This window comes from Taeniopygia guttata, chromosome 28 (assembly GCF_048771995.1).
Source record: "Taeniopygia guttata chromosome 28, bTaeGut7.mat, whole genome shotgun sequence".
In the NCBI taxonomy this organism is placed as follows: domain Eukaryota; kingdom Metazoa; phylum Chordata; class Aves; order Passeriformes; family Estrildidae; genus Taeniopygia; species Taeniopygia guttata.
This window is the reverse complement of record NC_133053.1, coordinates 1,208,561-1,234,828: the sequence shown is the minus strand read 5'-3', so window position 1 is coordinate 1,234,828 and position 26,268 is coordinate 1,208,561. Positions and strand designations below refer to the sequence as shown.

The following is a 26,268-nucleotide window of genomic DNA, read 5'->3' as shown; positions in this document are numbered from 1 at the left end:
AGGGTGGTGACAGCTGGGGAGTGTGGGGGACACATCTGGGAGGACACGGCCAGAGACCCCCCTCAGGCCCCCCCAGTCCCGGGCTGAGCCCAGTGGCCAGCATTAATATTTGAAGAGGCTAATTAAGGCATGTGCACAGAATGCTAATTGGGATGGGGGGGCTGCCCTTCTGCCCAGCTCTCCCTGATGCCCCAGAGCCCACCCCCCACCCCTCTGTGAGGGTGTTAATTAGCCAGAGGCTGCTCAGCAATTAGAGGTGGGTGCCTTGATGAGGGGGAAGTTAGTGGCCATGGGTGAGGGGAGCCGTGCTTGGGGTGGGTGGGCACTGGGGGGGTCCCTGGGGCAGGATCCGACAGTGCCCACGTACAAATCACTCTCTGGAGGATGAAGCTCTGATCTGGCTCTGCCAGATCCCGTTTATTCCGGACTTGTGGCTGCTGGAGCCCGAACGGCGGGGAGGGATTTGTCCCCGATTTGTGGGGGACATCTGGGGGGGCTGGTGGTGGCAGGACAGCCCTGTCCCCGCAGTGAGGGGCTGCAGGAGCCCCTGGCTGTGTGCAAAGGTGGCATCTGAGACACCCCGGGACAGAACCAGCTGGTGGTGAGGTGAAGGAGGGGGGCTGAGTGCCCACCTACCCCTGCACCCCGGTGGGAAGGACAGCTCCAAGGTCCCCTCCCTGCTGGGGGGAAACAGGACACCCTAAACCCGACCTGGGCACGATCACTGCAGGGCTGAGGGCAGTGGCACCCCCAGAACGGACACACCAGAGTCCTGTCCAGCCCTGGCACTTCCAAACACATCCTGGGAGCAGGGCTGGGACACGCTGCCGGGGGTTCCTGCTGCAGGAAAACACCTTCCCTCTGCTGCTGCTGCACGGCAGGATGTGGCAGCGGGATCCCCGTGCCCCTGGCTGTGCTGCCAGCTCGGTGTGGGGCTGCAGGAGCAGCAGGGAGCGGGGACAGTCCCGTCCCTGCCCTGTCCCTGCCCCGTTGGCTCCTCAGTCGCTGGTGCTGTCCTCACTGTCTGAGTAGGCTCCCAACAAGCCCAGCGAGGACGTGGCTGCTGCTGCTGCTGCTGCTGGAAGCGAGCCTGGAAGAGGAGGGAGGGAGGGAGGGAGAGGATCTGGTCAGGTCCAGCCTCCCCAGGGCAATTCCCAGTGTTGGGAACACCAGCCTGGCTGGTTGCTCACAGCTGGAGAGATCCCGAGTGGAGCCTCATCCCTGGATGGACCCTGAGGTCAGGGAGGATAAATCAGGTGGATAAAGAGCTCCTGCACCCCTCGGCTGGAGCCTCCCTCCTTCACCCTGTGGGAAGCACCAAGGTCTGGGACCACCCCCCTTCTCCCTCCACAGCCCCCTGGGAGATTCCAGACCCTGGAAAGGGGGAGAGGAACCAGCTCTGGGCTCCCACCAGCCTGGTCCTTGGGACAGCAGCCAGGAGCAGGTGGCTGGGGAAGGAAAAGGGGACACCTCCAGGAGCTGTCCCTTCCCAGGGTCTCCTGAGGGCAGGGGAACTCTCACTAAGCCAAAGGCTTAGGATCAACCAGCCCAGAGCAAATCCATCCCTCATGTCCTTCCCCAAACCCATGGATCCCCTGGCTTGCTGGGCAGCTCACTGAGGTGCTGCAAAGCCTTCCAGCTTGTTTTGTGCTCCTTAAAGCCTCCCAGCTCCAGAGCAGGGCAGGATTTATCACCAGACCCCAAACCAAAGCAGCTCTCCTGCTGTTCCACCCCTATCGAGCTGTTGTGACGTTCCCAGGGCTCTATCTGCTGTTTTGTCCTGGCCCTGCCAGTCCGTCCCCAAGGCTGTGGCTGAGAGCCAAGAGCCAGGAAGGAGCCTCACCTTCACCAGGAAGCTCCTGGAAAGGGGGACAACCCCCTGCTCCCACCCCACCCCACCAGGAACCCCAGCCCAGGCTCTGAGCACGGAGCCAAACCCCCCTCAGGAGCTGCCAGAGCCCCTCCAGGGCCCAGCCCGGGGCAGGTACCGGTGCTGGCCGTGGTGCCTTGGGTTTCCATCCCGTTATCCAGGGCAGGATCTGCCTTCTGCTTCCTGCGGGCCACCAGCCCGGCCAGCTGGGCCTTGGTGCTGAGCTTGCCCACGCTGCGCTCCCAGCTCTCCGTCCTCGGCTTCTTGCTCTGGGGCTGGGGGTCCTGTGGGGCACAGCCAGGGTCAGGGGGCTCCAGCTTGGAGGGGATGTGGGGGAAATGGGGATAAAACCAGCAGAGACACGAGGAGAGGGGCCTGAGGGGGAGTTCTGCCCCTGCAGGGCTGGCTCAGGCCGGACAAACAGGGATGTGGATCTGCAAAGCTGCCCCTGGAGATCCATGTCCCACTGCCAGAGACCCAAACCCAGCCTTGGGATGGCCCCAGGGTGCTGAGGAGGCAGAGAAAACAACCCCAGGATGGTTTGGCTTGGAAGGACCTTAAAGCCCATCCAGTCCCACCTTTCACTATCCCACATTGCTCCAAGGCCTGTCCAACCTGACCTTGGGCACTTCCAGCCACAGTTTCTCTGGGCAATCAATTCCAAAGTCTCCTTAAACCCCATCCAACCCTCCCCTTCCATTCCAGACCATTCCCCCGTGTCCTATCCCTCCCTGCCCGGATAAAAGTTGTTTTCTCTCTGTTTTATCAGCTCCTTTCAAGGCCACTGAGCAGCCCTGGGGCTGAAGCAGCCCTGGGTGCCCGCAGGTGGTCCAGCCACGGAACTGAGTACCTGGGCACTGGGATTAGTGCCAGGCCAGGGACCAACTGAGTGCCCTGGGCTCTGGGATTAGTGCCAGGCCAGGGACCACGGCTGGCATTAACCCCAGGCACGGCAGCTTTGATCCAGCCCAGCAGACACGGGGCCCTGGGGCAGGGATTGATAGGGGGAGAGGGCAGGGCTGTTTGTTGGGATAATCCCTCCCTCCAGGCCGGGCTCTGGGAGCTCTTTTGTTCTGCCCGAATCCAAAGCACAGCCCAGGGAGAGGCTGGCCCAGCCTGAAGCAGCAGCAGGGCCCAGCAGAGCTCAGAAGGGAGCATGGGGACAGCTCCATTTGTCACCAGGCACAGCCTGAAATCCCCAAGCGATCCCTGGCTGCTCTCAGCACAGGGACACGGCCTTTGGGAGCTGCTCAGTGTGACACGAGCCCGGTGTCACCCAGAGCAGGGACACAATGGGCACACACAGCTGCAGGACAGAGCACTGGGGCTGGGGAAGGGCTGGGGAAGGGCTGGGCAGGCTGTGCCTCTCTCACCTCCTGCAGGATGTCCGTGGGTTTTGTCCGGGCTGTGGGATTGGGGAGGGGTTTTGCCGCTTCCTCGTCAGAGTCGGAATCCACCAGGAGCCGGCGGTTCTGGGCCTGTTCCAGCATGGCCCTGCTGGGACAGAGAGTGTTGGAGCTGGATCCATCCCACTGCCAGGCCCTGCTTGCTCCAGGGGAGCTGGGGCCAGCAGCAGAGCCTCGGGATCCCCCTTTCCAGGGGGTTCTATGGGATCAGGTTCCATCCTGAGGGGTGGGAGCACTGGGATCTGGAGCTTCACCCCAGAGCAGAAACTGGGTCCGTGTGAGGGACTGGACCCCCCCACAGCAGCCCAGATCCCACAGAACCCCAGCCTGGCTGGCTTGGAGGGACCTTCCACTCCTTCTCCCTGAACACTTTGCCAGGACAGGCTGGGATCTCCTCCCACCCCCCAAATCCTGGTAACTCAGCCCCCCTCTCTCAGCACAGCCCAGGCCCAGCCTGGCTCATCCCACTCCCAGCCCTTCCAGCCCCCTCACTTCATCTCCTGCTCGTCCTCCTCCTGCTCCTTGCGCCTCTGCTCCTCCTCCAGCTCCTTGTACTGCTTCAGCATGGCCTCAAAATCCACGTTGGCCTGGCGCTGGTTCAGCTCCTTCAGCTCCTGCAGGTTCTCCAGGACCTCCATCTCCAGCTTGGAGTCCTTGGTTCGGTTCTCCAGGACCTGGGTGGGATAAGTTGGGATATTTGAGGCAGCAGAACCTGACAGGAGCTTCCAACACCTCCCAACGCTGGATGAAGCACAAGAGGACCCTCCTCATCCTCATTTTTGGGTAGGACAGGAAAGTCTGAATGGCTACAAAGTCACTGCTGTGGCTGGGGAGAGTCAGGCAGAGTGGGAGAGGTTTTCCTGCAGCCCTTGTACCTTCATGGGATTATTGAGTTCCTCCTCTTCCCTCTCCTTCTGCATCCTCTTCTCCTCCTCCTCCAGGAGCTTCTCTGCCTGGAAGTTCCTGGTGGCGCCGTGCTCCATGGTGTAATCCGTGTTCTCGGGGTCTGTCTGAGGGGGGAACAGCAGGAAAACCACGGGTGGGTGGGGATCCTGCTCCAGCCTGTGGGAATCCAGAGCTTCCCTCTGGCTGCCCTGGGACCCTGGCAGGGGTCAGGAACCCCCCTGGACAGAGCCCCAGAGACACTGGCTGTGATCTCTGTCCATGGAAAAGAGTTTTCAATCTTACAGGATGAATTACCAGCTCTGAGTGTTTGATATAAGTAATAATTAAGTGTGGCACGGGTGCAAAAGTAAAATTTTAGGATTCTAGATAAGGGGTCCAAAGGGGACAAGATGGAGGAAATTGGGTGTGTCTTGTCCTTTTTCTCCTTCTTCATGCCCTCCATGTTTCACTGTGGTGTTGGCATTTTTCTGTTGGTTCAGGCTGGGGACACACTGTCCAACGTAGGTGACAGATATTGGCACGTTATTGTAAATCCAGCACAGGGAGTTTGTGGTATTTAATGTTTGTACCATCCCACTGAGGGCAGAGCCCCACATGCTGCCCTGCAGGACAGAGCTGCGGCAGGGCAGCAGAACATGGTAGAGATAAACAGAATAAACAAAACCTTCTCCTGATCTCCACCCTGGGGAGAAAAAAACCTCCCTATCTCCAGCCCAGCACCCTGGCACAGCTCCAGCTGTTCCCTGGGCTCCACCCCAAGCTCCTGCAAGGCAGGAGAGGCTGGAATGGTGGGGCCAGGCTGACCTTGAAGGTGATCTCAGCCAGGCAGCGCGTGCACTTGATGTAGAAGCGGAAGATGGGCAGCCCCAGGTAGGACTCGTTCTGCACCGTCTCCTTGCGGGCGTTGAACTTCTTGCCCTTGTAGATGTACTCCCCACACGTCTTGCACCTGGCCAAGGGCAGGGAAAAGGCCCAGGGCACGTCAGAAAAACAGGGAATGAGCACCAGTAACAGCCCAAGTGGCTTCTTCTGTGTCAGGTTGGTTTTGCTGCTGGAAATTTAGGGGGTGACCAAGCCCAAAATCAGGGAATTGTGGATTGGTTTGGCTTGGAAGGGACCTTAAATCCCACCCAGTGCCAGCCCTGCCATGGCAGGGACACCTTCACTGTCCCAGGCTGCTCCAGCCTGGCCTTGGGCACTGCCAGGGATCCAGGGGCAGCCACAGCTGCTCTGGGAGTTCCATCCCAGCCTCCAAGCAGGAATTCCATCCCAAAATCGCAGCCATCTGTCGCTGTCGAGGCAGGACGGGAATGAGAAGACTCTGATCAGAAGGCTGCTGAGAGTAAAACTCTGATTTATTCAAAACACACTGCTCCTTTATACAGAGCTTTGTGAGGGCCAACTCCATTGGTCCTGAAGTGAAAACATCCCACAGCATTGCTGCAGAGTGCCTGATGCACAGTGATAGAACTTAACTATAAACAGTGTGAAAAGCAAGAGAGATAAAGAATTATTTACATTCTTCTCCAGCTCTGTCCCAGGCTCCTGCCTGGCTAGAAACTCTCGTTTCTTTCTTTGACTGAATCCCTCTGGCAGTGGGATGCCATTCCCTGTGTCCTGTCCCTCTGTCCCTTGTCCCTGGTCTCTCTCCACCCTTCCTGTGGGGTCCTGGAAGGAAACCACCCCCACCCAGCACCTCCTGCCCGGAAAGGGCACCTGGAGCCACCACAGGCAACATCTGGAGCCAACATCTGGCCCCCCTAAGGAGATTCCTCCTTCCTTTGGCTGCCTCCAGGTGTTCCAGCCCAGTGGAGTGTCCCTGCCCATGGCACTGGGGGGCTTGGAGACCCCCAACACATCCCAGGAGTGACCCCATTATTCCATGAGTGATCCCATTGTTCCATGAGTGACCCCACGGCTCCAAAGCTGCTCTCACCTCATGTTGAAGGGGGCCATGAGCCTCACCACGTACTGACGGTCCTTCGGGAGCTTCAGCTTCGGGATCTTGGCCGGATCGAAGTCCGGGGGGTAATATTTCTATGGGGAGAGAAGATTTGGGAATTCTGGGAATAGTTCTATGGAGAGAGAGAAGATTTGGGAATATTTCTATGGAGGGAGAGAAGATTTGGGAATGTTTCTATGGAGAGCGAGCAAGTTTGGGGGGAATTCTGGGAATATTTCTAGGGAGAAAGAGAAGATTTAAGAATATTTCTATGGACCGAGAGCAGATTTGGGAATTCTGGAGCACCGGGAATCTTCTCACTCCCCACAGCACCGGGAGGAGGCTGCAGCCAGGTGGGGCTCGGGAACAGCGACAGGAGCCTCCATCCCTGGAGGTGTCCAAGGACGGCCGGGACGGGCACTCGGTGCTCTGGGCTGGTGGCGAGGCGGGCACCGGGCACAGCCGGGACTGATCCCGGGAGCGACTCCTGAACCACCGGGGACCGCCCCAGCGCCCTCGGGGAGCCCTCCCCTGGCGCAGCCCGGCCCCTTGGCGGGGATTCCTCTCCAACTCACGTTCAGCACTTTCCGTTCCGACATCGCTGCGGTTTCTCCCGACCGCCGGTGCCGCCGGTGCCGCCGCTGCTGCCCCCGCGCCCCGCGCCGCTTCCGGGCGTGGCCCCGCCCCCTCCGCCGCTCATTGGCGCAGCGAGCCGCGGCCTCCCCGTTCCTCGTCTGTTATTGGCTAATCGAGCTGTCTGTCAACAGAAGTGCCCACGGCGGGTGTACAACCCAGCCAAGAGTCCGCCGGAGAGCCGCGGCCTCACAAGAGGTTCCGCGTGTTCTTGTCTCCTGGCTGTGCTCCTCCTCCGGCTGGGGAACGCCGGAGCTGCGACGCGGGGCTGGGAAAACGCGGCTTCCTCACAGCACCACGGGACGGGGCCCCGGCCTCCCCTGATGTCCCATCACACATATCCATCGAGTAGATAAAAGTCACCAAACAGTCTGTTTGCGTTTAAAGTGTCACTTTATTGCTAAAAACTGAGGACTCGGAGTCATTTTGAGTTTGCAGCTGTTTTTTTTTCCGCTCACTCCACTGAGCACGCGCAGCCCGTGGCAGCCATGCTGTACGGCACGGCCGCACTGCGCATGCGGCGTTGCCATTGCCGCCATTCCGTACGCGCCTCCCACGGCCTGAGCCGCCAGCGCCGGCAGTCCCGGGTGCCGCTGCCGCCAGCCCCGCCCGCACCTCGTGGCAGCAGCGCTGCGCATTCTCAGATCCCCACTCCCCGGTGCTACGTGCCCCTCCTGCACGGCGCCGCCAACACCGCGCCCGCGCGGAGCCGCCATTACCGGCGGTGCCGCCTCACTGCGCATGCGCGGCGGCTCCCGCGCGCTTCCCGCCGCTCCTTCCCCTTGGCGCGCATGCGCGGCGCGGCGCCCCCTGGCGGCCCGGGCGGCGGCGCCGTCCCGTCGTGCCCCGCGCTCCCCACACAAAGGACGCGCTGGGAAATGGCGGCGGCCGCGGCCTCGCAGAGCGCCCCCGGCAAAATGGAGCCGCCCCCGGCGGCGGCCGCGGCGGCAGCGGCGGTTCCGCCAGCGCCCAACGGGGCGGCCGGCGCGGGGGGGCCGCCCCCCAAGAGGTAGGGGGGGTCGTGAGGAGCCGCGCTGCCGGTGGGGCCGAGGGGCCGCGTGCGGCCTCCCCGCTGCGGGGCCCGGCCTGAGGGCAGCGGGACGGGCCGGGGCCGGCGAGGGGTCCCGGCGAGGGGTCCCGGCGAGGTGGATTCCGCTGCGGGGCCTCTCCTGGCGCTGCGGCCGCTGCTCCCTCCGGGCGCGCCTCGGGATCCCGGGCGGGGCCGTTCCGAAGGCGCCTCCGGGGCAGTCGCGGCGCTGCGGGCCCGGTCCCGGCGGGCAGGGAGCCCTGGGGTCGCCCCCATCCATTCTCTCAGAATCCCCTCAGCATCCCCGCTGCTCAGCTCTGGTGGAGTTTCGGTTCCCCCAGGGGGGAGCAGGCTGTGCCAGGGTGGGGATGTGTAAGTTCATTACTTTCTGTGCTGTCAGAAAGTTTTAACAGCTCTGTTGCTCTCAGTGCCTCCCTCATCCTGCACGCTTTGGAGCCCGGCGTGCGCCTTTTTGGAGGTAATTTGAGCGTGAGGGGATTTAGGAGCGCAAACACCTCGAGGGTGAGAGCTTAAGGTGGTGCCGGGGAGGGGCTGCACAGTCCCGGTGGCTGCTGCCGGTAAAACGTTAGAGAAATTTAAACCAGAATCGGCAGCGCTGCAGTTCCGGCTCTAAACGTGGGGATGAAGGGCGCAAAAAGCCTCAGCTGCTTCTCACTTCCTCATGTGGATGCTCGATGAAAATTCCACAGTTGGCAAAGCCGGTTTTGGTACCAAATCCGCAGAATAAAAAGAACTTCTCTCCCTCAGGGCGGTTTTGGCCTCGTTTCATGGCGGGGTGATAAGAATCAGGTTAAACCTGGTGTGCTGCGATTCCTGTTGCAGACCCGAGCTTGGATTTGTGTTTCCCGAGCCCAGGAACAGATTTCCAAGTGTCGCTTTAGGGGAAAAAGATCCATTTATTTTTTTTTTTCCATTGGAGAACAGTCAGACTGTGCTTTGAGCAATAAAATCCTGACAGACACAATTTCATTGACTGTGCAGCTCGAGCCAGGCAGGGGCAGAGACATTCCTGATCCCAGGGACAGGGAAGGGTGTTCCCACCCTGGATTCTGTTCCCACCACTCCTGGGAACATGGAATCAGCAGTTTGTCTCCATGAGGAGCCGGTTCATTCCTGGAAGTACAAATAAAGGGATCCTTCTGCTGTGGTTTTATTTTTCCTGACCTTGTTGCACTTGGGATACCTCCAGGGAATTTGTTTGTGTCTGCAGGTGCAGTTGTGTTTGGAATATTCAGCTCCACGTGGCAGAGCTCTCACTTCCACAGGGATAACACCAAAATTCTCAGTGGCCTTGGGGAAATCCAGTTTAAGAGATAACAACTGAAATCAGAGTGCAGCTTTTAACACAATTCCATTTTGTGTTACTTCACCAACCAAACAGAAATTAAAGTGGGAAAAGGATTGTCCTATTTCAAGTCTAATCTTGGAGTTTTAATTATTTCATTAATAAAGAGACTTAAAAAAAAATTCAGTGAGAGAAAGACTGGAAAATTTCCATCACTTTGGCTGCTGGGTGATAGAAGCAGGGAACACCCTCAAATAAAAACCTTCAGAGGTCTCTACATTCTTAATTTCCTGTTTCCCTGCAGGCTGTTGTGTCTGTTCAGGGATTGAAATGGTCCTGAAGGGATGGAGCTGGGATTTCTGACCTGGGATTTGCAGGGCTTGTACAGGTGCTAGGTTGGGAAAAGTTCAGGACAGAGAGATTGTAGAAACTTCAGCTTTTTTATCTGATGTGTTCTGAATTCCTCCTCAAGTTGGTGCATCTTCTTCAGCAGCACTGATTGAGCAAGGAGATTAATTGGATTAGTGAAGGGAATTATGTAAGACTGAGGCTGAAGCTTTTTTGTTCCCATGGTTTGTTTTTTTCCTTTCAGGATGGTCTGGGCTTTTCCCTTCCCATCCAAACTGCTCTGGAGTTGAGTGGTTCAGCTCTGGTTTTGTCCCAGCTGGAGGTGGTGGCACTGCTCTGTCCCCAGCAGCTCACAGGCCTTCTCTCCTTGCAGCGAAGGCGAGCGCCCGACCCCGAATGAGAAGAAGAAGGAGAAGGGGATGAAGAGGGGAGGGAACCGCTTTGAGCCCTACACCAACCCCGCCAAGAGGTACCGAGCCTTCATCACCAACATCCCCTTCGACGTCAAGTGGCAGTCGCTGAAGGACCTGGTCAAAGAGAAAGGTAAAGTGCAGCTCAGGTGGAGAGGCTGCCCTGCGCTCCAGCCCGTGCCTGCCTCTGGCTGTAGCTCAGCACTTGCACCTCTGGGTGCACTCGGCCACACGAGTTTGGAAAAGCTCTTCCCGAAGCCTTCTGGGTGTTGCACAACCTCCGTCCCTGGCAGCCTTCCAGGGGATGGTTCCTGTGGAGGCCTGTGGCACACGGCTGCTAGAGCCTCATCCCAGGATTAGCAGTGTTTTCCTTAGGGATCCAAGCCCAGGCTTTCAGCAGATTTTAGCCTCGAAGTGCAGCAGAACTTTCTGAAGCATTTGAATGTTTTTTGGGCATTCAGGTGGTTATGTCCTGCTCTGGTGTGTGGATATCCAGCTGTGTCCCCAAATTCGGAGGGGTTTGGGCTGGCTTCAAGAGCCATTCTGCCATTGGTTGCAGTTCAGTGTATTTAAGGGTGACCTGCAAAATCAGGTTGGTGCTTTGGCATGTGCTGCAGCAGAATCAGGGTTTTGGAAATCAGGTTTGTGGTGTTCCCACTTCCACAATTCTCTTTAATTCCCATGTGGATGGGAGCTGCTTTTGCTGACCTGAACATCTTCGTCTCTTGAGGAAGATGAAGAGATTGAGCTGAGTACTCAGGTAGTGACAAGGCTAAATTAGTGTCATTTTTTCAGGCTGGTGCCCATCTTTCTAGTTTTTGAGTCACCTTGGAAGTGCAGTGGAGTGGCAAGAAAATCCTTGGCTTCTCCAGCCTTAAAATGTCTAAACCAAGTTCAGAGTAACAGCACAACATTTCCTGTGGGGCACTTCTGGATCCAGAGCATCAGCCAGGGTAGTGGGCAGTGGTCATTGTGCTGGAGCTGGGCAAGGACCGGCAGTTCAGGTGTTTGAGGTGTGGCCTAAAGAAGGGGAAAACAAAGTTCCAGAGGGTTTCAATTGTTTGTCTTTGGAGGCAAAAGGGAATGAATCTGTGGAACAGACTGGGAGCTTCCCTAATGAGGGGCTGTTTGAGAGCCAGCAGTGGTTTTGTGCCATGGCAGCAGTGTCAGCCTCAAGGGCTGCTTGAGCAGGCCCTGATTATGGATGGGCCCCTCCCTGCCCCGTGGCTGCCCCAGATCCGTTGGTGTTCGGGTGAGGAGATGTCCAACTCCGTGCTGTGTTGAATCCCGTTCCCAGTGTCTGGTGGTTTCTCTCCAGTTCCCGTGGATGGCAGAGGCCAGGCTGAGATTGTTTCCTGCCGGGCTGTTCAGCTGCTCATTCCAGCAGATGCTCCTAGGGGAACGTTGGAGCCTTTTCCTTCTGGCTGCAGGGCTTGTCCTGCTCAAACTGGGATCATTCCTGGGGTTTGGCACTGCTGATGAATCCCAACAGTTTGGACTTGCCATGGAGTTGTTCTGGACTTCTCCCAAACTGCTGCTCTCGTGCTGTGCTCGGCCTTGCTCAGTCCTTGCCCCGAGGCAGAGCAGTTCCAAGCCCCAGGAAAACTCCGACCCGTTGGAATGCTTGCTTCGGAAGCGTAAGAACGCCAGGCCAAACGTCCCAGGCTCTGGGAGCAGGTGGAATTCTTGCCCAAGGGGAAACCCTGGGTGTGTGAGGGTCTGCAGGGCTGGGCCCCCTGCAGAAGGGGCTGTAGCAGCAGGAGCTCAGCTCGGGGAGGTGCCGTGTGTGCAGCAGCTGCTGCTGTTCCTGCAGCCTGGGAGCGGCCTGGCTGCTCCAGGTGCCACCTCTCTGTCTCTCCTCACGCCGTGGCTCGGCCATCCCAGTGGATTGGTTGGAGAAACTCAATTACAGGTATGCAGTGGGAATGTTGGTAATGGAATGAAGAGATGTTCTTGTTTGGAACTCCCTCGTTTTGCTGGCAGACACAAGGTGTTAGCTCACTGCAGAGTCCCCAGGATCTGGTCACAGTGTGGAGTACTGGGGAGTCAGGGAGGGAGGGATGGGAAGGAATGTGCTGTCCTGCCCTTGGCCTGTTCCCCCTTCCGTTTGCTGAAGTCTCTGATGAGTTGCTCTGTTTCCCTTGGGCATTCACCATCTCTCCAAGGAATCTCAGTCCTTCCCTGGCTGCAGGGAGCTTTTCACTCCCTCTGCTGCCTGAGCTCTTCAAGAGCCTAAATCACCACTCTGGGTGTTCCCTTGCAAAAGGGAAGTGTCCTTTCCCCATCTGTGACAGAATTGCTGACTGCTGTCTCTGCTTTGGGAAGGTTTTCCTTCTCCCTTTTCAGACAAAGCTTTGCATGTGTAAAACTTGCTCCTCTTCTCTCCCCTCTAACTTTTCAGGGGTTGCCTGTCCCAAGCTTTCACCTGTAAATGAGGGAAGAGCTGTGGCCAGCCCTGCTTTGCCTCACACTGGGAGTGTGAAGCTTTTTGATATTCTTGGATCACTTGTTCTTCAGAAGATGAGAAGACATCCAGCCACTTTGGGGTTTTCCTTCCATATGTAGTATTTACTTTTGGCCCTGGAGGCCAAGGAATAACTGCTACAGAGCATTTCCCTTGTCCCAGTTCTGTGCTTGCTCCCACTTCCCTCTCTGCATCTTTCACACCTCTCAGAGCTCTTTGGTTTGTCACAAACTGTTAAAATCAAATTGCCCAACCTAAAGTTATTTCTCTCTGAGCTTGTTCTGGGGAGTTCCCAGATGTGTCTTCAGGGCCTCAGGTCACCCTGTGAATCCTGATCTGAGCTTCCTGTTCAGGCCCTGCGGAGTATTGGAATTCTGCTGGAGCAGCCCAGCTTGAACATTGACATTTTCTGTACTGATAAACTTTGGGAAGTGATACAAAGTTTTAAAGAGGATTAAAAATAATGACTGTTATAAATTATGCTGAAGCTTCCTTCAGTTTGGATTTCTGGTTATTGCAGTAAATTCTGCTCCAGTCTCTTGGTTTGGGAAAAACTGCATTTTCAAACTGTAGGTGTGAGGTTTAAATAAATCCATAAATCAGTCTCCTCTACATTAAGTCTTAAAGACACCATGGGGAATGTGTTCATTAATTAAACCTGCAGTGACTTGGAGCCAGTGTTTTTTGGATGTTTCCTCCCTTAGGAAGCTCCTGAAGTAACAGTTTTTGTGCTTGGATGAAGTTTCTCCACTTGTGGCTATGGGATGTTCCCTGACAGAATCCAGCTGTTCTCTGGCAGAAGGGAATCTTGCCAAGATCACTGGGCATTTATCCTGGTCTAGCACATGGATATCTGCTCCTGGTACTTTTCCATGGCATCCTGTGGTTTGGGATCTAGAAAAAAACCCCAAAACTCCAAATAAAATGTGATCCAGCCTAGCTTCTTAAAAAATATTTCCTTTGCCAGCCACAGACGATGTTCTCCTGGCAGAGGGGTTGGGTTGGTTCCTTTTACACAGTTTAAGGTGAAATTAGTGCATTTTCATGGCAGTGTTTTTGGGCTCTGTCTTGGCTCAGAGCTGTTGCACTGAGTGTGTCATTCCCCTCTCCTGCTGCTCTGAATCTGGGCTCTTCAGGAAGTTCAGATGTCCTTTAAAGCAAAGCAGCTACTTCAGGCTGGATATTTAGATTTTCATGTGTCTATAAGGCTCCAGCAGAAAGCTCTGAGCAAAATTGGCACAGACTCAACTTCCCAAGAGATTCCTGGAGGTCTTGTGGTTCAGAGTCAGGGACTGGTTACAAGAGCAGATGTTCAATTGTATTGGATATCCTCAAGCTTGGCAAGCTCCTTTGGGAGCTGTGTGTGAGGAGCTGTAGGTGAGGTGTCTGGGAGAGGAGAGCCCTCGCTCTGGGGGCTCTGCAGCTTCAGGGAATGCCAGACCTGGAAGCTGTGGCTCGGAGAGGTTTTGGAGTGGAGCTCACCTGGGAAGAATTGGTGAATCTGTTTGCATTCCTGCCCCAGGTGTGCTTGGACTCTGGCTGCTGCTGTTTGAGCTGGATGGCGTCAGAACCTCATGGCAGTGCTGAACCCCCCTCCCGGGACTCCTTGGGGACAATCCCATGTGTGCTGCAGGAGCTCAAAGGGATTACAGGCTGGAATTCCTTGTTAGGCTTGATACCAACATGGATGGAGCTGCTGGAGCTGTGGATGATAGTGGACACTCCAGTGGAGTCCCTTTCAGAGGGATTTGTCAGCCTTTTCCAGCCTCAGACATTATCCTGAGTGGATCAGAGCTGTTCATCCTGTTCTCTGGCTGGAATGCTCTTACTGCTAAAGTATTGTTTAAAATAAGAAATGGAGATTACAAATCGGTGCTTTTGTTAAGCATTCCTCTTTTTTTTCCAGCTTCAAGAGAGCCCTTCCAGGGTGTCAGTTTTCCACAGTGATACCCAGTCCTGTAAATTGCTGGGCCCTGGGGGAGGTCAGGCTGAACACCTCCCTCTGTCCCTGGCAGAGTCTTCTGAAGTTCCAGTTCAACTATTCATACTCAACTGGCTCGTGGTTTCCCACAAATAAAACATTCCACTGTCCAGATAATGCAGCTCGGTGTCCTCCTAGTTTAAATTTAAACCCTAGGACTTCTAAAACCAAGAAGGAAAAATAAAAGGGAAAAAAAAAGTGTTTATTGCATTCTTCTGTATGCCAGTCCCTTCAAAGGCAGCAGCCGTTTGGGTAGTGGTTTTCTGGAGGTCCCTGCCAGGGTTATTTGGTCCTAGAGAGGCAATCCCAATCCTGTGAGGAAAGGGCAGGTGGAGTTTTCCATTGTCTTTTGCCTTTTGCTGTTGACAGTTTTGCCTTGAGAACAAATGTAGTAGATTTTAATGCTAAAATAGAATTTATTGTAACTTAACGAAAACCTGTTAAAATAAATGGCAGGCAGTGATCTCTTGATCTGTTGGTTCAGTGTGACTCCTTTTTTGTCTTAAATCCTGAGAAAAAAAAGTCACTTGAAATTGTGGATTATGGAGCCAGGACTGCATCCTGTGGCAAGTGAAGGAAACTTGTTCCTGCAGCCTTTCCCATGGGTTTGGATTGCCTCAGGTACCGAGTGGGCACTAAAGATCCAGGGAACTGTGGAAATCTCTGGCTTTGAGGTGGAGGAAAACCAAGAACATATCGAAGTGCTTGAAGCCTTTACTGCATACCTGTAATTGTCCAGTTTTGTGGTCTAGAGAACATGGAGTGTTTCTGGGCTTTCTTATAAGGCAGAGGCTCCATACACGGTTGTTGATTGTTCTAAATTCCCATTGTTTTCTTGGCTTTTCTCCCTTGGTATCTGTGTCGTCTGGAATCTGATTTGTAGTTGGTGAGGTAACATACGTGGAGCTCTTAATGGACGCTGAAGGAAAGTCAAGGGTAAGTGTTTGAGAGTTTCTTTGTGGATTTTCTACCTGAAATGTTTCTGTGTGCTGGACAGAAGGCCAGGGAGGCTCAGGGTGTGGATGTGCAGTGGCTCTAGGTCAGGAGTGCTGTGGGATGGGAGGAGGTGGGGTGGGCTCTGCAATCAGGAGCTGTTCCCTGCGTGCCGTTGGCGTTGGCCGTGTGACCCTGGAGCCCAGCAGGCAGGACAGGGCTCTGGAATATTCCTGTGCTTTGGAAAAGTCACTCGAGTGGTTGGCTGAGTTTGGAAGGGCCAGGGTGCAACAGCAGGTGCTGCAAACTCCACGTCCTGGCCAGTAGAGCGAGATAAATTCCTAAATGTAAATGTTCAGTGCCTTCATAGGCCTTGAGTCCAGGATCAGGGGAGACAATAGGAGCACTCCTAAGTGTCCTGAAGGATATGGATTTAGGGTGAGAGTGTGGAGGGTTTTGCTGTATGCCAGGGAAGAGCAGGTCACAGGAAGCGTGTGGTATTTCTTGGAGAGTCGGGATTTAGTGTTCGTTACAACCTCAGAGACCCCAGGTTAATCCTGTTAAGGCATAAGAAATTATGGAATTCCACTATTGGAGGCTTGCCTGTGTAAGGTTACATTTATTTTTGCTGGTAGGGCTTAACTGATGTGATTTGGCTTTAATAATAAAATATCTGTGTGTGATTTGAGCTATCACTGACTTTCTTTTTTTCCTCTTCCCTCCTCCCTGTGACTGCCCTGGGAAATCATCTCGCCAGGGATGCGCGTAAGTTCACTCTGAATTTTTCAAGTTCAATCTGATTTCATCAGGAATCCGAGGAGACTTCTTCAAATAAAACATCCTGAGCTGTGTTTGTGTCCCCACAGGGTGGTTGAGTTCAAGATGGAGGAGAGCATGAAAAAGGCTGCTGAAGTTCTGAACAAGCACAGTCTTGGTGGGAGACCCCTGAAAGTAAAAGAAGTAAGGAGGGGATCTGTTCTGGCAGGGGTGGAGGGGGAAGCAGGAGTTCTTGTTCAAGGTTTAGGGCTGACTCAGAGGATAATGGGCAGAAAGAAGGACTTAAATAGGATAAAAAACCCCAGTCAACCTTTTTCTAATAGTTTCAACCACTGCTGAACTTGTGATTATCAAGACTAAACTTGATGTGAGGACAAAGCAGGAGTTTGGCTTTAATTGCAGTTCCTTTGTTAATGATTTGACACAGAAACCTCTGTTTGTTCTTTACAAACTTCCCTTGGAATTCTGCATCAGAATGAATGGATTCCACCAACAATTCCATAGAATCAGCTCTTTATTGGAATACATCAAAGGTGTATTTCCATTTTAGTGGCTTTGCTGTTGACAGACAGTTCTGGGAGTTCATTCCAAGACCTCTCCAGTGGCACTGGGGGTTTATCAGGGTTTGGAACAGTGTAACAGAGGTTTGTTGTTGGTATTAATGATGGGTAAACACCTTGGTAACCAGGGAAATGCCTGGAGAGGAATAACTTTATTATTAAAGGGTATCAATAATAAAGGTATCATTTAAATGATAAAGTGTGCTGGGTGTTGGCTAAAATAACATAAATTGACTGACAATGAAAGGGAAGCAGCTGGCTGGGAGTGCTTAGGGAGCAGATGTCCTGGGATAAAGGGAAACTCCTGTCTGTGCCTGTGGGAGCTCTGGCACTGACCATGGTGGATGTGGGATCTGATCTGAGGGCGTGTGTGTGTGTGTGTCCCCCAGGACCCCGATGGGGAGCACGCCAGGAGGGCCATGCAGAAGGTGATGGCAGCAGGAGGGATGGGCATCGGGCCCGGCCCTGGTGGCCCTGGCATGATCAACATCCCCCCCAGCATCCTCAACAACCCCAACATCCCCAACGAGATCATCCACGCCCTGCAGGCCGGCCGCCTCGGCAGCACTGTCTTCGTGGCCAACGTGAGTGCTGGGCACCCCCTGCTGCAAATCCAGCGGTGGAGCCTCTCAGCTGGGGCAAATCTGAGGGAGGAAAAGCCTTGGGAATTTGGGGAAAGCTCCTCTGTGTCCTCTTGATTCTCTGTGCGAAGGAGGTTCTCAGTTAAGTTGTACCGCAGTGCCTGTTAATGGGGATTTTTGAACAAAACTTTGTATTTTGGTTGAATTTTATCTTGGCTCTCTGACGACTTTAGTGCCAATACCAGGGAAGGACAGGAGCCCGCTAAAGCTGTTTTCTCATGGAAATCTCTCTTGCATTTCCAACGATGCCCTGTTTTCCAGCTGGACTACAAGGTGGGCTGGAAGAAGCTGAAGGAGGTGTTCAGCATGGCTGGGGTGGTGGTCCGGGCCGACATTCTGGAGGACAAGGACGGCAAGAGCCGGGGCATCGGCACCGTCACCTTCGAGCAGGCCATCGAGGCCGTGCAGGCCATCTGTATCCTTGGCAGCAAACTGGGAATAATGGGGCAGAGAGCCCAGGAAACGCAGCTGGGCAGAGTGGGAACTGTATTCCAAAGGAGGGTATTGTATCCAGGGCAGGGAAGGTCGAGTTGTAGCAGATGGAAAATGGAGGGAAAAGCAAAACAGAGGCAAAATTCCATCTTGAAGGAATTCCTGCAGTTTGCTCAGGATCTTTAGCAAAGGAAATTCTCTTTCCTACGTGGATAAATGTACTTCAGTCCGAGATGAGTTTCTGTCTCTAGGTTGTAATTAGTATTAAAATGCAATTCTCTGAAAAGGAAAAAGTCCCTGTGCCAAGGTGCACAGAGCTGGTATTTTCCTGTTCCTGTTTCCTTCCACTGGCCAAGCAATGATTTGCCACCTAGAAACCCAACAGCAATAAAATTCCAGGTATTACTCTCTCAACTCCTGGTTATGGTATGGAAAGGAGGAAAATAAACCCTCTCTCCTTTCCCAAAGTTTCTGTTTGTTAATTCCCTTCTGCACTGCATCCACTAAACCTTGTGGGAGCAGAGTTGGGCAGAGGATTCGCTGTCATGGCACACTTCAGAATATGGTGTTGCTGTGGAGCTTTTCTCTGTTTTCTCCTGTTTTCAATGGATAAAATGACTGAGGAAACATTTAAACACTTGGGCTGACTTAGAGTTACGGTTTGTATCTCTTTGTAAACCCAATCTTACCCAGAAATGTGTTTTTATAATTTTTTTTTAATTTTAAAAAGCATTTTTTTTGAATGTTCAGTATTTTTAGATTTCAAGGCTTTTTAGTTTTGGAGAATGCAGAAGGATTTGGGATAACCTGTGAATGATAACCGAGGAGATGGATTTTCTGAGGGGTTTTTGTGCTCCCTGTGAGAGCACTCAGTGCTTGAAGAATGATCCTTAACGACCCCCAGCGATGTTCAATGGGCAGCTGCTCTTTGACAGACCCATGCACGTCAAAATGGTGAGGACACTCCCATTCCCCTGACTTGGGAATGCACTCCTGATTTGGGGAGAATTTGTGGTTTCAAGGATGGATCAAAATCTAGAGGGGGAAATGTGTGATTTGCCTGTTGCTTGCTGAATTGATGCAATCAGGTTAATTCAGATTATTTTGCTAAAAGACAAATCAAAACTACAGTCAAGCCTGCTTTAACTTGAAATTTCTGTATTTGAATTCGAAGTTTTAAGAAACAGGAAATAATTTCCTGCTTTCCTTACCAGCTTTAACGTGTTGAATTCCTTTTAGGATGAACGAGCCTTCCCCAAAGGAGATTTCTTCCCTCCAGAGCGACCCCAACAACTCCCTCGTAAGTGTCCCCTGCATGATTCAACATCTTCTGCTTTTTATTTGGCTATTCAGCACCTGGGAACCAGTCCCAGCCCCAGTAAAACTCTGGTTCAGACGGAAAACTGGGATCCAAATTCCTGAATAATTTCAGAAGGGGGAATAGTGAAGAAGAGCTGCTCAGTGGTTTTTTGGATACTTCTTTCAGCTCATGGCCAGAAGCTTGTCTTAAAACATTCACCTTCTCAAGGCTTCCAGAGCTCTCCATTGCAATTCCAAGATCCCAGTGCCTTCCATTAATAGTGGGATTTAATGGAAATACAGAGAATCAGTCAGCACCTCCTTCTCTGGGAGTGGAATGTTTTCCCTTAAATTGGAAAGGCTGGATTCAGGACCTGGGAGCCTTCCAGGCCTTCAAATTTCCAAAGGAGATCTTATCAATGTATTAAATATGGAAAGAAGAGGGAACCAGGCTCTTCTTGGAGGTGCAGGATGCAGAAAGCACCAACAAAACACCCAGGAGATGAAAATTCAGAATAATTGGCTCCCCCAAGCTGCTCCTTCCAACTTGGAATTTGAATGAACTAAAAGATCAAGTCTAAACCAGCAGTGGAAATCCACAGGCTCCACGTGGATGTAAGGAAACATTCCTGGGAGGGTGACTGGGCTGCTCAGAGCTCCTGTGGAGTCTCCATCCCTGGGAATACCCCAAAGCTGTGGATGTGATCTGGGCTCAGCAGCCTGGGCTGAGCTCAGGCCCTTCAAAGGCCCCTCCTAACCTCGGCCATGCTGGGATGAGATACTGGAATACTGAAGAGAAGAGCTGGGCCTGGAAGAGCTGGAGGCTGAATTTGTTCAAATGCAGCTAAATTGGGGCAGTTGATGGAATTTGAGTTGTCCTGAGGAGCCTGGGCTGTGGAAGGGCAGGGGCTGGGAGTGGATGAGCTTTAAGGTCCCTTCCAAGCCAAACCAGTCTGGGATTCTGGGATTCTCTGAATTCAGACAGATGCTGTTTTCTTCCTGGGAACCAGACCTGTTGTGTGCTGCTAAATTGCCCGTTATTATTAATGATCATTAATTGGTCCCTCCCTAGTTCAGCTTTCAGTGCCTGGCAAGGCCTTCCTCAGCAGCAGTGTCACTGTAAGGATGTTCCTCTCTTCAGGACAAAGTCATTGGGTTCCAATTCCATTACCGTGGTGTAAAACTCCCTAAATCCCTCTGGAAGCCTGGATTTTGGCCTTTACTGGGGCGGGGAAGGGGGACCTTGTGCTGTTTTAAAACAAGATTCAACACTCCTGTGTTCAGTGCTGAGCTGGAAACGAGGGAATCCTGCAGGCAGAGGATGCCATGAGCTGGTGTTTGTGCCAAGCAGAGAACTTTCTTCCTGCTTCAGGAAATAAAAGGGCTTTTTCTTCTTTCTTTGGGCTGGGGAATCCTTAAAAATATTCAGCTCCATGCCTGGGAATGCCGTGTTTGTTTGCTCAGAGAGAGGCTGGCTGTGTGCTCGCAATTCCATCGGTGGCTGTCATTGATCCATAGGTGCTTCAGTTCTCCCCTGCAAGGGGCCAACCCTGGCAGAGGTGGAGGTGAGAACTGTGCACACATTTAGGGGATCTTCTCCCAAATTGCCCACTCCACCCTCCTCAGCTGAGGACTTTGCCCAGATGAAGCAGTGTTCTAGCCAGTTATTTTTCAGGAGTCAGCTCCAAATCAAGTTTTCTCAGCAGTAAGAAATGGAAATTAAAAGATGAAACCAAATAATTGGAGATAGTTTTTAGCCTATTCAAGACACATCTACTCTTGATTTGTTCCACATTTCCCTGCTACACACCCCACAGGGGGGGACACAGCAAGCTTTTTTTGGAGAATGAAAGTCAATTACTTAAGAAATAAAACTTGCTGTTTTGTCAAACTATGGAAAGAAGGCTTTTTTGATATCTGAATATTTTCTTCAGATGGTCTTGGTGGTATTGGCATGGGATTAGGACCTGGAGGTCAACCTATTGATGCAAATCATTTAAACAAAGGCATGGGAATGGGCAACATGGGACCTGGAGGTAAGAAGATTACTCCTATGCTTTTGTTTCATGAGAGCTTTAAGCTGTGTAGAAGGTAGATAGCTTTGTTTGCCTCCCCAAAAAGTTGGTAGTTTCTTAGGAATGTTAAAGCCAAATGAGTTTTTTTGTTCAGCTTGATAATGGAAACCTGAATTTAACCAACTGCTCCATTTTTATTTTTTTTTCACTGTGGTCAAGACACAGCTCTCATTTTCTGACTCTTGAGCATGAGCAGCAGACACTGCAAAGATCCATGAAACTCCAAAGCATCTCTCACTTTTAACACCTCTAGTGGGCTTGTAAATCTTTGGTGAGGATCTGTTGAAATAGCACAAGTTTCAAAGAGCCACCTAAAAAGTAGCACACACTCAGCTTTCCATGTCGAAATGCCAGTGGGTTTTTCCCCTTTGCTGCTTGATTTTCTGAGCAGGAATGTTGAAATCTCCTCAGATTTATCCCATGTAAGCTCTTCAGCCCAAGCCACGGATGTGTTGTGTGGTTTGAGTTCTGCAGCCTTTGGCTGGAATTTCTTGGATGACACCTGCTATATAAAGCTTTCTCTTTTATTTTGAGGAATGGGAATGGAAGGCATGGGCTTTGGAATGAATAAAATGGGAGGTAAGCTGTGGTTCTTGATCTTTCGTAGCTTGGCCTTTATGGAAGTCCTGCAGACTGAGCTGGAATTTGTGTGCTGGGGAATCATCACCAGTTTAGCAAGAATTTGCTCCTTTTTGGGTATTCAGACTGCTGCAGGCGTGTGGGGAGGGTGGGTACATCCCATAAAACCTGACCTGTGCTTCCTTAGCTCAGGAGACCTGGAAGTGCCATCCCTGGGGGTTGCCACTGGATCCTCAATATCCCAACCCAAACCACTCTGTGATTCCGTGGTCTTTATAATGCTGTGCCCAAATCCTGACCCCGTTTTGGGAACTGGTTGTAGGGAGTTGTCTCGTGCCTGTGGGAATGTTGTGTGGCAGCAGCTCCAGTGTGGAGCTGGAATGCACTGCTAAAGAATCCCTGGCAAATCTGTTTTTTTAGGAATGGAAGGTCCCTTCGGTGGCATGGAGAACATCGGCCGCTTCCCAGCTGGGATGAACATGGGCAGGATGAGTGGTAGGCACTGGGTTTTTGTGTGTCCTCCTGGCTTCCCTGGGAGGGATCCCCCTTTCCACCAGCCTCTTCTCAGTTTTATGGGAATAACTTGGGGTTTTTCCACTTGTGTCCCCAAGTCCCTTTTGGCTTCTGAGCTGCACAAACCCAGTGCAATAAACCTTTCAGGGTTTATTCAGAAAGATTCTGGCTCTGTCCAGTCCCCAGAGCCTCCCATGTTTTTGGGGTAAATCCTGCTTTTCCTTGGGGCTTTGGGCTTCTGAAGCCATGACAAAATGATCAAGAGAAAATCACAGAAACCTTCCTATGCTGTGAATCTTGAAAACAATTCGTGTGGTAAAATATTCTCTCAGGGGTCATAAAACCCTCTGCAAACTTTTCCCCTTCCTCTTTGCAGAGATGGATCGGGCCATGGGAGGGGGATTTGAGAGGGAGTTTGGAAGAAATGAGATGGGAATGTCCCGGAGTTTCGGAGAGACCCTGGAGAGGGGAATAGGTGAGTGCAGTAAATGAAATCCATTTCCTGCCTGCTTTTCATCCCTGAACTGCTCACAAAAATGATTGGTGGGGGGTGATACAGATAAAAAAAGCAGATTTTAGATTTGCTCTAGGACTTTGCTGTCTGGCTTTTAAATGCTGCCAGGAAGTTGTTAAATTTTTGTTAGTGAAAACAAAATCTTGCTTCTCCTGCTGTCTGTATCACATTTAACTTCCGAGTATGTTCCCTGGAAATACTGGACGATCCCAGTAATGAAACTGCAGAATTTCTGGAGCAAAGTTGAACCCAAACATCTCTGAGAGGCAGAACTCCCCCATCCATTTCCAGATTTAATTTGGTTTAATGACCAAATCACAACATTTCAGAATCAAGGGAACCATTCCCTGAGTCCTGTCCCTCCATCCCTTGTCCCAAGTCCCTCCCCAGCTCTCTTGGAGTCCCTACAGGCCCTGGAAGAGGCTCTGAGCTCTCCCTGGAGCCTTGTCCTCTCCAGGTGAGCACCCCCAGCTCTCCCAGAGCTCCAGAGGGGCTCCAGCCCTGGGAGCAGCTCCGGGTTCTCCTCTGGACTCTCTCCAGCATCTCCACGTCCTTATTTTGGGGTCCCAGGGCTGGGGCAGCTCTGCAGGGGGGTCTGACCTGAGCATCTGAGTTTGCCTCATCCCGCAAGCCCAAAGGCTGGACTGAGGCAGCTCCGAGTGATGGGAATTCACCCAGCAGAGCGAGCGGCCGCCCAGGTCTCTGCAGCCCTGCCCAGCTCTGATGCTGTCTGTGCTGTGTTGCAGGTGGTGGCAACGCCAGCATTCCTGGCATCGAGAGGATGGCCCCTGGCATCGATCGGATGGGCTCGGGGATCGAGCGGATCCCGGCCGGGATGGGGCACGGGATGGAGCGGGTGGGCTCGGAGATAGACAGGATGGGGCTGGTGCTGGACCGCATGGGCTCCAACGTGGAGCGGATGGGCTCGGGCATGGAGCGCATGGCCCCGCTGGGCATCGACCACCTGGCCCCCAACCTGGAGCGCATGGGGCCGGGCATCGAGCGCATGGGGCCGGGCATCGAGCGCATGGGCTCCGGCATCGGCTTCGGCATGGGCGCCGCCATCGAGCGCGTGGGCGGCGCCATGGACAGGATGGGCTCGGGCGTGGAGCGCATGGGGGCGGGCATGGATAGGATGGGCATCGGCCTGGAGCGCATGGTGCCCGCCGGCATGGGCACCGGCATGGGGCAGGTGATAGAGAGGATGCCCGCGGGGCTGGAGCGCATCGGGGGCCCGCCCATGGACAGGATCGGGATAGAGAGGATGGGAGCCGCCCCCATGGACAGGATGGGCCTGGAGCGCATCGGGGCCACCAACATGGAGAGGATGGGGCCACCCATGGGGCAGGGCATGGGGGCAGGGATGGAGCGCATGGGGCTGGCCATGGGCAGCAACTTTGAGCGGCCCATGGACATGGAGCGGGGCAACTTCGCAGGGAATTTTGCAGGGCCCCTGGGAGGAGCCGGAGGCCCTGCGCCCGGCGTGGCCCGGAAAGCCTGTCAGATATTTGTGAGAAATGTGAGTGCCCCTTTTTCCTTCTCCTTTTCGTGCTGCCCCCTTTTCCCACTCCTGCCCTTTCCCACTCCTGCCCTTTCCCACTCCTCCCTTCCCACCCGTGGCATTCATTGTCACTTGTGTTGATCTCATCCATGCTTGGTTTCCAATCACAATGTCTAATACTGGATGCTGCCAAATTCTGGGGGGAGTTGGAACCATTTCCTTACCAGAAGAACTTCTGGCTGAGAGTGATCCATGGTTTTATGGCAGTGGCTGTCCTGGGGGCGTTTTTTTTGGGTTTTGCAGAGCTGCCTGCAGGTTGTTCAGAAGAGCCTCAATAATGGTTTATTCTTCTCGTCCCACAGCTGCCTTTTGATTTTACATGGAAAATGCTGAAAGATAAATTCAATGAATGTGGTGAGTTGTTTTCCTCACTCTGAGGAATGAATATGAATAATGGCCAGATAATAACCCAGAGGGCAGGGTCAGAGGGGATATTGGGAAAGAATTCCTGGCTGGGAGGGTGGGGAGGCCCTGGAATGGATTTCCCAGAGAAGCCGTGGCTGTCACTGGAAGTGTCCACAGCTGGGCTGGATGGGACTTAGTGGGAGTGTCCCTGGGTGGCACTGGATGCTCTTTAAGGTCCCTCCTAGCCCAGACCATTCCATGGGAACCAAGCCCAGCCTGGGTGTGAGATGGAGCTTGTGCTGGGATAAATCCAACTCCTGTCAAACAATAGCTGAGCCAGCTCCTCCCAGAGCTCTGAGTGCCACAGCCAGGGTGGGGAGCAGTCCTTGGGATGGAAAATCGGGATTGGATGGAGAGCGCCAAAGCTGGGATGGGGAGCAGTCCTTGGGATGGAGAGTGCCAAAGCTGGTGTGGGGAGTAGTGATTGAGGTGGAAAATGGGGATTGGATGGAGAGTGGCAGAGCCAAGGGGAGCAGTCCTTGGGATGGAGAATTGGGATTGGATGAGAGTGCAAAGCTGGGATGGGGAGCAGTCCTTGGGATGGAAAATCGGGATTGGATGGGGAGTGCCAGAGCCAAAGGGAGCAGTCCTTGGGATGGAGAATGGGGACTGGATGGAGAGTGCCAAAGCTGGGATGGGGAGCAGTCTTTGGGATGGAGAATGGGGACTGGATGGGGAGCAGTCCTTGGGCTGGGGAATTGGGGTTGGATGGAGCGTGCCTGACCCTGCTGTGCCCCCAGGCCACGTGCTCTACGCCGACATCAAGATGGAGAACGGCAAGTCCAAGGGCTGCGGCGTGGTGCGGTTCGAGTCGCCCGAGGTGGCGGAGCGCGCGTGCCGCATGATGAACGGGCTGCAGCTGCGCGGCCGCGAGATCGACGTGCGGATCGACCGCAACGCCTAGGCACCGCTGCAGGGCTGCGCCGCTGCAGGGCTGCACCGCTGCAGGGCTGCACCGCTGCAGGGCTGCACCGCTGCAGGGCTGCACCGCTGCAGGGCCGTGCCTCTGCCCCTTCGCCGCCTCCTCCGACTGGATGTAAAGCTGTTCAGCCCAACCCGGTTGCTTTCTGGAGTAATTTTAAGTCCTTTTTTTAACCGAGGGAGAGCCCCATTTTACTGGTTTTTTGCATTGGAACTGCCATGTGCACAATCTTTTTTTGTAGTTGTGGCATCTCGTTGACCTGACAGATGTAAACAGTCTGACTTTGATAATAAATGCCCATTCAATATTTCAGTCGCAGCATCCTTTACTCCGCTTAAAATCCCTGCCAGCTCAGCTCGGCAAAGTCCAGTTTGTCAAAAAAAATCCACTGTTCTCTTGATTTCTGACAGAATCTCTTTAAGATGTGTCCAAGGGTGCAGGATCTGCTCTCTCCTGTGTCCCACCTAATCCATGGGCAATCCCAGCTTAAGGTTTTTCTCTAGTGGCAATGCTGGTTTTAAAAAATCTCCACTGGGTTGTGTTAATGGAGAAGGCCTGGGCTGCAAATGGGGTTAAAAACCTCTTTTTGTCTCCTGTGGGTGTGTCTGGCTCAGGCAGGTAAGGGGCGAACACCTGGTGCAGGTGCAGTGGGGGAAATTTCCCCTTTTCCTCCAGGAAACGCTTTTAACGTAAATGGATCAGGTGTGGGGCATGGGGGAGGCCCGGGGCGTTCCCGGTGGGGCCGGGGCGGGTAGGGGACAGCC

General features: G+C 53.4%; 3 protein-coding genes across 4 annotated transcripts; 2 read left to right on the top strand and 1 right to left on the bottom strand.

Moving 5' to 3' along the window:
* Window positions 1-385: 385 nt before the first annotated feature.
* Window positions 386-6,832, bottom strand: YJU2 (YJU2 splicing factor homolog). The gene is made up of 8 exons (XM_030256771.4): window positions 6,700-6,832; window positions 6,119-6,219; window positions 4,987-5,131; window positions 4,152-4,286; window positions 3,769-3,950; window positions 3,244-3,364; window positions 1,989-2,154; window positions 386-1,090 (listed from the first exon to the last, which is right to left on the bottom strand). The coding sequence occupies exons 1-8, from the start codon at window positions 6,721-6,723 to the stop codon at window positions 999-1,001; spliced, it is 966 nt and encodes a 321-aa protein (XP_030112631.4). The 5' UTR covers window positions 6,724-6,832; the 3' UTR covers window positions 386-998.
* Window positions 6,833-7,533: 701 nt separating this feature from the next.
* Window positions 7,534-15,390, top strand: LOC140680796 (heterogeneous nuclear ribonucleoprotein M-like). Its single transcript, XM_072919489.1, has 3 exons — window positions 7,534-7,766; window positions 9,812-9,981; window positions 15,177-15,390. The coding sequence occupies exons 1-3, from the start codon at window positions 7,549-7,551 to the stop codon at window positions 15,239-15,241; spliced, it is 453 nt and encodes a 150-aa protein (XP_072775590.1). The 5' UTR covers window positions 7,534-7,548; the 3' UTR covers window positions 15,242-15,390.
* Window positions 15,391-15,854: 464 nt separating this feature from the next.
* Window positions 15,855-25,816, top strand: LOC100227220 (heterogeneous nuclear ribonucleoprotein M). 2 transcript variants are annotated; one of them, XM_041710921.2, is made up of 13 exons: window positions 15,855-15,991; window positions 16,093-16,186; window positions 16,953-17,147; window positions 17,466-17,619; window positions 18,541-18,590; window positions 18,876-18,936; window positions 20,870-20,971; window positions 21,545-21,589; window positions 22,010-22,084; window positions 22,479-22,577; window positions 23,363-24,135; window positions 24,480-24,531; window positions 25,323-25,816. In XM_041710921.2, exons 2-13 carry the CDS (start codon window positions 16,109-16,111, stop codon window positions 25,484-25,486), a joined length of 1,848 nt encoding a protein of 615 aa, XP_041566855.2. In that variant the 5' UTR covers window positions 15,855-15,991; window positions 16,093-16,108; the 3' UTR covers window positions 25,487-25,816. The 2 variants fall into 2 exon arrangements, with proteins under 2 accessions (XP_041566855.2, XP_072775585.1); XM_072919484.1 differs by lacking the exon at window positions 20,870-20,971.
* Window positions 25,817-26,268: the final 452 nt, after the last annotated feature.